The following is a 12,725-nucleotide window of genomic DNA, read 5'->3' as shown; positions in this document are numbered from 1 at the left end:
CGGGTGTCACGCAGTGAAGTGTCAAACCTTTTCTGCCAGCTGCCCAAGGCAGCCACACGATCACAGTGTCTTCCCATTTTCCCTTGGACTCATTTATCTTTTGTCACTGCTTAGTGTACTCTATCTAAATTTAGAAGGCAGTTCTGCAATCCTTGCACTGAACAATACTTGTTCTGGCCAACAGTCCCAAAACCCACAAGCAGGAATTGTAGAATCATGGAATCACAGAGCCAGAAGAGACCTCAAGAGGTCATGCAGTCCTTTTTCCTGCCCTCTGATCAGACCTGACTTTCTGGGCCGACACTCGTTCAGCCAAAGATCGCCCATGCTGGAGTTTTACCACTTCCCTGGCAATCCATTCCACCATGCTTCCCTATCCCTACCTGAAAATGTTTTCCTTAAAATGAAACATTAATCTTCCCTGATTAAAATCAAGTCTATTGTCTTCTATTCACTCTGTTTCAGTCAAGGAAAGCAGATTATCACCCCTCACTTGCCTCTTCTTTTAGACTAAAATAAATTTCCCAATTCTTTAATTTTCCTCATTCGTCTTCTCATAATTTTTGCTGACTTCCTCTAGATCGTCCCCAGTTGGCTTGTATCTTCTAGGGCAGTAGTCCTGCTGATGCTTCACCATCGCTGAACTGAGTGGAGGATCGCCCTATGTCCAAGAGGCTACTCTTCTGTCCGTGCTCTCAGGCAGGGCACTTCCCTTTTCACAATACCATTGCACTGTTGACTCATGCTCAGCTTGTGACATGATTATTTTCTGCTCTATCTGCTATTTAGCAAGCTGCTCTCTGCCTTGTCTTTCTGCAATTAATTATTCCTGTCTAAATGTTTTATCTTGCATCAGTCCCTATTTATCCTCATTTCTCCTGGACTATATTGCCAGCTTTCAAAATAATTGTGAATTCTAAGCTTGCTCTCTAACATATTAACAGTGCATACAAATGTTATAGAAATGCTTTCCGTTCCATCATCCAGGTAACTAATAAACATACTGGACCAAGGACAAACTAAAGGCTTGATTCTGTATCTCCTGTATTAAGCAATACTGCCTGATAATTTTACATCTAAGGAGTTATTCACCCAGATAAATAGAAGTCAGCTTGAGACAGGACTGAGAAATGAGGTATAGATATATTAGTAACACAGACTGTTGCAGGTACTTGTCCCAGCAGGAGAGTAATAAAAAAGAATGTGCAGTTAAAGCCCATTTGGAAAAAAGATTGGACGGCTACAGTAATTTTCATGCCACCAATTTTCTTTCCATCGGCCCTGGCAGTTACATTCACCACAGGAAACCCACTATAACCTGTCACAATACGTGCCTTACACTTTTGGATTTAAAACATTTTGAAATACTTTTTCACCATTTTTCAAGATCCTGTGGACGGATATATATATACACACACACAGAGATACATCTAATTTCCTTGGTTTAGCTCTTATTCAGCGAGACACTGACATAAACAAAGTTGAATACACATGAACATTTCACCATTAGATACTTCAATGATCAAAGCTATAAGGATCTGTAGGCTCACAGAAAATCTGGGGGCTGTTTTTCTGAACTAGAATATAAAAATTGTTATACCAGATTTCAGACTAAATCCAGGCAAGCACAACATCTAATATTGTGTAACACTGGATACTTTAGGAAACAGAGTAAGAAATAGATTAATGGGTGGGTGCTTCTTCCTTGACATCCACATCCCATCCTCCCCCGATCTACCAATGACTTAACTATTTTCCTAACTAGCTGCTTTTTTTTTTTTTTTTGCATGTGCAAGTCATATGTGCAAGCTTCTACTTGACTAATTTCAGCTACTATTAATTTTAACTAATTTCAGTATTTGTTAAACTGAAATGGATAGTATAAAACCCCTGGAATCTCAAATTGCATGCAGTGCCAGGGCTCTATTGATTTTCATCTCATAACGCAAATATGCAGCCATCAGTGATTTGGCCTGAAACAATTTTGAAAGATTTGTCAGAAACTATCACATGAAAACTAAAACGACAGAAGAAATGACTGTAAACTTAAATTATTCAGTTTTCCACAGGGACAGTGGAAAAAAGGACAGTCTTTAGAGGATTAGAATAAATTGGCTACTGCAATCAAATCTGCAAATGCTGCAGAATTGATTGGAAGTGCTGCTGAAGCCACGCAAGGTCAAAATTTTAATGAAGTTCCACTAAAAATGCATAAGCAGTAATTGCATGACTGAACTGGAAATCCGAGAAACAAGGTTAAACAGGAAATAAGATGGAAGTTACAGTTACAATTGCTGCTGCATTAGCTCAAACATTCCTAAATGGCTCATCATAGAAAAAGATAACACATTTCCACATTGGGACAGATTTTCTCAGCTCAGTTCCTGTGTGTCTAAAGATAAAAGATATGTATATGAAGGAGTATGTATATGTATGGAGAGCAGAATGGGACAATGCTCCACTTCTACCTCAAGAGTCCTTTTATCTCTCATGAATTTGTATGTGCTTGGCCTTTTTATTTTAAGTTTACAGCTTCCACTGTCCCACCATAAATATCCTGAGTGTGCAACACTAGGTTTATTTCCCTTCCTGTAATTTATACCTTCTGCACTGAAGCTTTGCATGTGCAGAATATCAGACACGGTAAATTGCAAGCACTGAGGCCACTTGTATATGTGTCTGTCGAAAGAACAGAAAATACCATTTCATTCGAAAATTAATTTTAGCTGCCCATTCCATTTGTGAGTGTTGCCTTCAGTAGAGCGATTGCTCCTGTGCCAATTGTCTCATTTCTCTCAAAGGAACAAAAAAATGGATAAATAGACATTGACTCCTTTTATTGCACAGTGTGTTAAGGAAAATCTGTAAGCTAAGGAAAATATTTGTAACCTAATGAAAATTCAAAGGCACCCCAAAACATTCATGAGAATTTTACTTTTGCAGATTCAGAAAAGTACAGCCTTGTAACTACACATTACTTATAGAGCTTGCAAAAACATAAAAATTACATTCTATTAGGCAGTTTGACCATTTTTTTTGTACCACACCTATTGTACATTATGCTGTAGAGAATCAATATAAACCATTTTGGTGATATTTTCTGATAGCTGTTGATGAAAAGAAGATGGAAAAAGACCTGGATATGGAACAAGGAGTCAAGGAAACAGGGCTGGTTTTTTTTGCTGTGCTGCTTTGTTCATGACATAACTAGAGACTTTGATTTCAGTGACTCAGTTTTCTCATCTGTAAAATGAGGATGACATCTGAGTGTCTCCCGGTGGAATGGTGACATTTAATTTCAGCATGTGTATAAAGGACATTGAAATTGCTGCATGACAAGGTATTATTACTACATATTATAAACACAAACTTGGGAAATTTGGCACCGCATGTTTCGGGTTTTTTCACCCTTTAGCTGCCCTTTTGTTTTAAATAATAATAATTGGCATTCTATTAACACTGAGAGGAAACAACAGACAAAGGATTCTCTGTACACACATGCGAAAGTGGGGAAAGCCAATATAACAAACAAGAAACAAAGAACAGGGCAAGTCTGTGGTCTGTTATATTCAAGTTAAAATGGAGTCTTGCTCCGAGTTCTTGTAAAGTTCCTTTTTACTCTTTTGAAACACGACATGATCTTACTGCTACTTTTTTCTGGATTCTTCCCATTCATGGGATAAATCTTTGGCCTGCTGACAGGTAAACTTTCCATTTATGATTCAGATGGAGTTTTCTGCACAAGGTCCAGCCTACTCTTTAATACGGCCACAGATGCTGTTTTAGCCTCACTCTTCCCAAAGCATAAACCCAGAGGCAAAACGAGAAGAGGCTATTCCAGAATTCATTGATAACCAACTAGACAGCTGACAGATTCAAGTTAACATAGAACAGTATCTGGGAATTCATTCGATGGGGTTTCAGTAAGTTTTTTCCTGACTGGCTGGACCACTTCACCCTTAACCACACTCTTCTTTTGGGAACGCGTACACCAACAGGGGTACTTGAAACACGGGCCTCAGCTCCCAGCCCTGTGGCAAGCCAGCCAGCGCTCCGTTACGCAGGCGTGCAATTCAACTCGTGGATCTGTCTGCTGCTTTCCTGTGAACTGGTGAACCTAAATTTCCACAGGACTGATAAACAGAGAATGGGCTTTACCTTTAGCCCCCGGGCTGCTCAAGCTAGCAGGCTGTCTGCAGCACCCAGCCGCATCGGCAGCTCCAGCCCGTGCGAGCGCTGCCTGCGTTCTACCGCTTCAGGCCAATGCGGCGTTCTCTGCAGCAGGGAACTCTGCCGACACACTCTCATCCTCTCCAGGTGAGACGAAATTTTGGGTCAGCATCTGGAAACATAGCCCGCTTTCCCCTCTGCTTCAGCCTCTTTGCTGGAAGGTGAGTTTACAGGCAGATCGTTTGTAATGGCAGGGCAGTGCGGGCAGCTGGCCCAGAGGTGTCCCTCTGATTGCTCCCGATCCGGAGGCCATTCCTCACCATTCACGGTGGGATAAATCTGCAGCTGTGGGGCCATAAATGCCCCGCGGGCCGGTTACTGAGCTGGCCCTGCCGGCCCGGTGCGCAGGCCGCGGCCTGGGGTGCTGCCCCCCCCTCAGGGCCGGGCCCATGGGCCCACTCCCGTGGAGCGCCGGTTCCTAAGGGCCTCGACGCCGCTTCCCGCGGCCGCCGCCACCTGCCGCCCCAGGCGGGACCCCTGCGGGGCGGGCCGAGGGGCAGCACCGCAGCTCGGTACGCCCCGGCGCGGCCCCCAAAGCCCCGCCCGGCCCGGCCCGGCCCGGCCCGGCCCTGCCCCGCGGCGGCGCTGGCGGGCGGTGCGGAGCCTGCGCACTGCGCTCCCGCGTCCCCTTCTGCCCGGCCGCCAGTCGCGCGTCCCGGCGCTGAAGATGGCGGAGGGCGGCGGCGGCGCGGCCCCCCCCTCCTGCTCTTCCTCCTCCTCCTCCTCCTCCTTGAAGGGGCTGCGGGAGCAGATGGGTGAGAGCGGGCAGCGCGGCCCCGGGAGGGGACGGAAAGGTGGTGGGGGAGGGGCGTCTGTCCCGGCGGGGGCCGTCTGGGGACCCCCGTGATGTGGTGGCCCAAGGGCACGGCCCGCCGCTGGGGCCGGGTCGTGTGTGTCCCCCCCCCCCGGTGGCCTTCAGCCCCGCAGTAGCCCGGCCCCTCCCCGGGCGCGGGGCAGCGGCAGCGGGGCGGCGCAGGCCGGCGGGCTTTGTGTCCGGCTGGCGGCGGGCTGAGGAGCGGCTGCCCCCGCGCCGCCCGGCCCCGGCCCCGCTCCCCGGGGCTGTGAGGCGGCCGAGCGCCCCCGCCCCCCCCGGGCGGTAACTGCTGACTTGGGACCTCCGGCAGCTTGTGGCAGCAGCGGGGCGGGATGCGGCACCGCTCCGTGACACCGAGCGGCCGGGTTTCACTCGTTTCTTGACGGTCTCAACTTGTCGGTTCCTCCGGTGGCTCCTGGCGGCTGCTGCCGGTGCCTTGTCCCGGCGATGTGGCCGGTGGCTGCTCTGATTCCCAAGTCGGGGACGCTCTGCGGCATTGATTCCTAATCAGAGATCAGATAATGCCTCAGTCATTTTAATTACTTGGGGTTTTTTTTTAAATCTTTTTTTTTTTTTTTTTGCCTTTCATTTTTGAACCGGTGTTTTAAGGCTAAAGAAATTCTGCGTTGGTTTTGGCCTTGGGTGTGTTTGTGTGCCTAGTTATAGTTAAGATTCTTAATATCGTACCCTAAAATGAGTATTGTGCATGCATGATGTATGTTCCAAGCATACTTCCATGGCACATCTCCACATCAGCTTTGTGGGTGAGCCATTAGAAAAGGTAAACATTTTCTTATCCCAGACAAAAAATAAATAAGGGAAGGAGAATTGTGGTTTGATCTAAACTAACTAACTTGGACCGAGTACAAAAACTACTCACTTGATTGTTTTCAATGTACCTGGGTAATTAAATAAAGAAGAGTACTGGCAAAAAGTCCTGGATGCACAACTTTCATCTGGCAGTCTTTCTCCTGCAGTGTGCTCTGTGTCAGAAATATTACTTAATTACTTTTTATTTCTCTTTCAAAATTAAGGCAACTTAGCGCTCCAGAAGGATAACAATCAGCCAAAAGATAGTGCTTTTCATCTGCACAGACCACATCTATTTGATCCTTATCCTTCCTGCTGGAATTGCCGAATTTTCTTTTGAGTATTGGATGCACTTACGCTGTGGCTCCAAAGTTTTTTCTAAAGAGGGGCACCCACATTTGCTGACAGCTGTCATGACCTAGATTTAGTCCCAGAACCAGAGGTGAAATCTTCCTTGAACCGGGCAGCTCCATCTCCCTTTAGATGTGCACATGTTCTAATATGCATGTCATGTTAAAAAAAAAAAAAAAACAAACAAAAACCAAAACAAAATACACCAACCAAACACTCAAAAAAAAAAAAACAAACCCAACTAGATCCTAGAAAGGCTAGACCATGAATTTTTTTGCCTGAGGGGTTAGAAGTCACTGAACCAGAATCTAAACTTCAGTTTACATAGAATGCATTTCTAGCAGTTACATGCTGGAAGATGAACTCACTGCTAATGTGGATTGAAGCAATGCTGCCTGTGAGTGTTGGGGCCACTGCAGTTCTGCTCCTGACTTCTTGTCAGTAGCACTCCCACGCTCTCTGGGGAAAGCAAATGATGTTTAGAAACCATCCTTGCAATCCGGTGGTCAGCAGTGGAATTTGCAAGATAATTGCTGCTGCATTTGCTGCTTTTGGAGAAGTTGTGAGCAGCAGCAATCGAGCCTGATACTGCAGCTGCTTGGAGAACAATGTAGAAAAAAAAAAAAAAAAAAGCAGGAAGAAACTGCACCCCCATGCTACCGTTTGGCAGCTTTGGAGAGGGACATAACTTTCTGCCTTTCTGAGCTCAGTTGGCTGCGTGGAGAGCTGCTCAGTTCCAAAATGCCTGCTAACTAGAATGCTCGCACCCAGTTTCTGCTGGTCTGTGGGCAGTTACGCCCTTCACAGTCTTAATCAATCTGGAGAACAAACATCTGTACAGTACAAAATACGGTGCCGTGCACCTTCAGGCATTTATCAGTGAACTTCTGGTTGAGAATTTCCTGTTTAAGGGCAGTAAATATGAATGAGCAGTGTCTTGCTGAGAAGACACGGCTCTTTCTAGTAGTTTGACTAGGAGCTGTATGTATACCTTCTGTATAGTTACCTTTTGCATAGGTTTCTGTGTGGGTCCTTATTACAGGACGCTGCTGGGTTCCTGTTCTCTGCCTCTGCTCTCTATTACCAGCCTCTTGATACTGGTGTGATCTGTGGCTGATTGGTGCTTGTTAATTATTTTAGGCCTTGAAAGTGTAGAATCTTACAGTGCCACTTCTGTACCATTGTGGTAAGTTTAAAGAGAACATTTTTCTTGCCAATTCAAGCTAGCGTTGAGGCAAGGAAAAGGTGTTTCTCTTTCTTTGCGTATCAACTGTAATTAAGACTCTGCAGGCCAAATCATGCCTGCTGTTGAGTTCTGCAATTCCTTTGCAATAATTTTCTGCCCTTACACACTTGTCCTATCTTATTTCCCTTAGGTGCACTACAAAAAGCAGATTTTGCTACTACAACTAGAAGCTAGTTAATGTTTCTGTCAATGATGCATGAACATAACATCAGAAATTAATTGTGACTTGTACACTGTGAAACAGCAGTGCATAAATAGCAGTTGCTTACTCCGTTCTTGTGATCCGTGCTTGCTGCTGTCATCCTTCAGGGATGAAGAGGAATTTTTGCTCCTATTCTAATACCGTAAGCACTGCTGAGCTTGTTAAGGTTTGAGAAGAGTGGAATAGTCAGTTACTTGTGGTTTACCCAGTAAGTGAGGTTTTTCTTGAGTCGTATGAATAATCAGAATAAAAATACATATAATTCAAGCAGCTGTAGCCTACATTTATTGTTTTATCTTCATTTTGACTGAAATACTAGAATCTCCTATCCTGTCTTGTAGTATCAGTGGTAGAGAATGTGTATTTGCTTTTGCCGGAGCTCAGCTGCACTGTTGCTAGGATTTTCCCCTAGTGTATTGAATCACTGTTCTGAAGGTTGTTCGAAACAGTACATTAAAATGCTAGATGTATACTTTCCCTTCCAAGACCTACACGATCTTTTGGGAAACCTGTCTCGGGACATGTGAAAAAAATAAAGTGCCTTTTCAAGAAATCTAGCTGCAGGCATAATTCCCATGACCTGCATGGCCAAGCCCAGTTTGGTCAGAAGTTGTCTAATAAAATAACAACTTCATTCTGCCTAATCAGTTGTTTCTCTCTGTATAAGTGACACTGACTTTTCCATCTTGCCTGGAGCACAGTTCCTAGTAACTTCTTTACCAATGTATATACACAGAATTGCAATGAAAATAAGCATCTAATATCTAATAATGAAGCATCGTTGCTCAAGCAAGTAGTCAGGAGCATGTGCCGATTTGTCTGGTCCCTAGGTAATAGTTATAAAACGTAACTTAAGTACACAAGTTTGTACCAACACCTATGGAAGTACTAGAGAGTGCCATGGCAGAGTCTCACCGCAGAAGATAGCGAGTGCTGTCTAGAGAAAATAATTAGTGATTCAGAAGTGTGCATCTATCAGCTGATGAATTGACCTCTGCGTCAGAGCTGCCTGCTGGAAGAGAAAGCATTTAGTTTTGCATTTGCCTCTTGAAAACTTGGGGTTTACAGAGTGTTCGTGAGTAGAGGTGGGCTTCAAAACTTGTCTGGGAAGCTGCAAGACCAGGAGACTATTCCTTTGCCAGGTTTCTGATAGCATGCGTGTGCTACAGTAAAAGCATCTTGAGCATTCAGTTGTCCGTCTTGGTGGTTTTTGTACATATGACTGGTACATATTCCATCTGTGGAGCAAAGGTGGCCCAGTGACTGGGGCATTCACCTGGCATTCATGAGGTCTGGCTTCAGTTTCTTGTTTTGTCAGACTCCTAGTAACTTTGGCGAAGGTCTTTAAGATTTTTCTTTTTTCCCTGCATGGAAGTAGTACTATACCGCTTTACAGAGAGAGTGCAAGGTGATAAATGCAAAGAACTGCACAGAAATTGGATTTCACGTAGATCCCAGTGGCGAGAGAGAACATTCCCAAGTCAGGCTGAGAACTTAATTTAATTGTAATGGCTATGAGCCTTAATTTCATTTTCTTCTTGTTCACGGAAATGCAATAGCACAGAGTAGGGGTAATTTCATGCTGATTCATAAAGATGTATGCTATGTATTAGGTGCTTAACATTTTGAAGATTGCTTCCAGTTGTAAGTGGTTTATAAAAAAGGTTTTATTCTAAGTTTAAATTCTTGAGTTTTCTCCAAGTGCATTCAAAAAAAAAATCCTCCTTGCTCTAAAGCAAAAAAAAAAAAAAAAGGTGCATATACAGCATATTTTTTTACTTTCTTATACAGAATGTTCCATTCTCTACATATGTCTTCATGTGTCAAAATTATAAAAGATAAATTTGGATTCCATGCTTCAGTTCAGATGGAAGCATTAAACAAATAATGATTTGCAAGGATCTTAACTCTAGTGGTGTGAGCACAGAGATACTGTGGCTTGTACTATCCCTAACTGTGTGTAGCCTTAAAATGTGACTAGAATTTTAAGGACTGCTGCTTCTTGTGTTTTTCAAAAAGAAATCAGGAATATTTAAAGTACTGATAGGCTATTGTTAATTTTTAGCTCTTAAAAGTGGTAAGAGAGTTAAGAAAAGCAGCATTGTGTTACTGTGAGACAAACGGAAGAAATACTCTGATTAGTCCTAATTGTAGGGGTGTCAAATGCTGTCGTCTTTAAACTTGATTAAATAATTGGAGATGCTTGCAGTCCTATTGTAAAAGGATACCCTGAAAAATAAAATTCTGAGTGTGCAACTCCAGTGACTTCTGTGGATATGATTGATCAAATGACTGGTCATATTTTAAAAACAGACTGGGGACTTCAAATTCCTGGTCTGCCACAAATAAATTAGCATCGTTTAGCTTCCAATTACGCAGCTTGCAACCAGGTACTTCTTAGTGGATGATATGCTTTGGATGTGTTTGCATGTGCCTGTCCAATAATTAAAACTGTTTTAGATGCTGGCGATTAACTTGTTTGGAGTATGGGATTCATGGAATAAAAATCCAATGTTGCTCAAACTGTTTTCGTTTGAAAGAGAAGCCTCAGCTGCCCGGCATAATGCCTCAGCCACCCACCCTATATGCCTGTGGTGTTCACAGTGTACATAAATGGACACGAGCATTTGCTTTTAAGGAAGGATGGCCTAGTTGCTTGACATTTGTTTTCTTCTAAATTATTTTTATTTTCCAGTCAGTTTGGAACTTCTGCTTTCTAGGTGAAGGATCTGCAGCTGAAGTTGCCTTTGAAGAAGACAGTTACCGCTGCGCTCAGAATACCTCTGTCCTTCCTCATGGTGTTTTTGCCTTCATAATGCCCAGGGAACTTTTAAAATACTGTTTTATAAGTACTTAATTGGCTCTTAATTTACAGACACCCTCCGCTGCTTAAATGCACTGACCTGAATCTTGGGAGGGAGCAAAGATACTGTAGTGGCGTGTGAATTGCCTTCTCTGAGCAAGTGGTTTAAAGCTTCCAAGTGTTAAAATTCCTCTCCCAAGTCTGAGAGGGATTGTCTACAAGAATATAGAAACCCTGTAGAGATCTTTATACTCAAAGAATATAATTCTATAGAACACATTGGTTCATTTGAAAGTTTTATCCTCTGCTTAGTTTTGCCAAGATAATTTCTTAAAGAAGCATGTTTTTGCAGCACAATATTGATCAATGATACGTAAGTTGCATTCTGGACATTCAAAACCAAGGTCAGTCATCTCCAGAGCAGATCAGTGAGTATCACCTTACTTTCAGATTTCTCTGAAAGACTTTCTGCCACTGGGTAATGAATTAAGCAAAAACATAGTTTCTTTATTGGTCTCATTTGCCCTTTTATCCTGCTTGGTTTTTTTTTTTTTACACCCGTTTGTCATTTTTCATTTAGCCATTCTTTAAGCTCTTTGGGGCAGGAACTGATTACTTTCCACTTGCAGTGGGATGCCTCAGAGCTTCTATTATTTTAAATAGTTAAGCATACAATTTTAAGAAAACTTGTAGTTTAATTCCTTTTACTTTTTATACCACTGTGTTCTGCTTTAGATGGTGGTTTGCTGCATTAAACGCCCTGTGGACCTGTCAGTGTCTTAGAGCACTGTTCTGGAGTGATTTGATTTGAATCTGGAGGCTGGTCTCTGAGGGTAAATGCCAGCACAGTCATGCTGCTTCTGAAGCAGAAAGAGTGAATGGGCTCTGAAGTTGCATCAAGTGTAAAAGGCAAAAGCAGTAGTTTTCACTGCTATCATGTAAAGGAGCTATTATCCTTCCATCTGAAGAAAGCTCAAAATGGTGTTTTCACAGGGTTTGTCTCAAGTTTGTTGTGACTTGCAGTGCTAGGCAGTGTTCTTCACTGGCATTGTTTGGGCTGGGTGTATTAAACAATAGCCAGCCTGCAAACGAGAGGACAAAAGCATTTACACAAGAGCATGCTTGGAGCAAGCAAAAGAAACCAAACTGCTCAGAAGGGGGAAAGGAGCGGATAGAAGTTAGCTGATTTCCAGCATTGGGGATAGTACAATATAAAAGAAAGAAATAATGCAACGTGGAACACAGGTGTGAAAGAGGAGAACAGAGTAAAAGTTTATTTTGAAGTTGCTTTTTGCAGTGGCTATGCAGGAGTGTGACCAGCAGTCCGTTTAAGGCAGCCTCCAGAGCTGGAGGAGTAAAGCAGAGAGCACTGATTTTGGTCTGTCCAGCTTTTGCCAGCACTTCAGCTAGAAAAATCATAGGAACTAAACTGCTCCCAGCAGGTAGAAGTGGGACTGCTCTGACATCGGTTAAGCCATTCCAGTGTGAGGGACAAAACATGCACTCCTGAGGCATCGGATTAAAGACAATTATCTGTGCAGCAGAGTAGTACTCTGTGTTTAAAACTCCGCCACTTTACCTTTTTGGTCCTTCTGTAGCTCTTAAACTAGCATCTGGTTCTGTCAGGTTTGTAGTGTTTAATCTGTATACACCTATATATAAGTATTTAACTTAAGTCACATAACTGCTAAATTTCACAATGAATCCACGTGAAATTATGTAAGGGCATATAAACTGCTTTTATTTTAGTCCAGTGTATTAGGATACTTTGGAATTTCTGCTATGCAGAAACAGGTAAATTACTGATTTCTGTTACACTTGGGAAGGTTCACAAGGGACTTTTAGTCATAGTTTATTGCATCAGCATTGCAGTCAGCATCCAATCTGTCTTTTAAAAAAATCGCTCAAGGTGGATGAAAGCAATTTCTGTTTTGCAGTTGGTGAGAAGAGTTTATAGTTGCCAACCCGCAGGAACTGTGCAGAAACATTCTCTTTACATCTAAAATGCAGCTTTAATGTATTCTGGTGGAGAATTTTACAGATTACACATACCTTAGTTCCTTGCTCTTTCACTGAGAAACACGAGTGCACCAACCTTTCCAAAGCTGGCTTCCCTGTGGCTGTGTCTTACTAAGACTGTGCCTCTAGACAGCAAAGACAAGACAGCAGTGAATGGCTGTTTGCTAAAGAACGTGAATGGGACTGTAAAGCTTGTATATCCTTTATGCAGGAAGCATCAGCTCTGAAGAGAGGTCATTGTGCGGGTGAG

General features: G+C 43.2%; 1 protein-coding gene across 1 annotated transcript in view; it reads left to right on the top strand.

Moving 5' to 3' along the window:
• The first annotated feature begins 4,825 nt into the window (after positions 1–4,825).
• Positions 4,826–12,725, top strand: part of MAP7D3 (MAP7 domain containing 3) — a 46,994-nt gene continuing 39,094 nt past the window's right edge. The window contains exon 1 of the mRNA XM_055727214.1: positions 4,826–4,985. Coding sequence (XP_055583189.1) covers positions 4,898–4,985 — 88 coding nt within the window. The 5' untranslated portion in view covers positions 4,826–4,897. The remainder of the gene's footprint in view (positions 4,986–12,725) is intronic.

This window comes from Falco cherrug, chromosome 15 (assembly GCF_023634085.1).
Source record: "Falco cherrug isolate bFalChe1 chromosome 15, bFalChe1.pri, whole genome shotgun sequence".
Taxonomy (NCBI): domain Eukaryota; kingdom Metazoa; phylum Chordata; class Aves; order Falconiformes; family Falconidae; genus Falco; species Falco cherrug.
The sequence above is the reverse complement of the archived record's forward strand: the minus strand, read 5'-3'. Positions and strand labels throughout refer to the sequence as shown.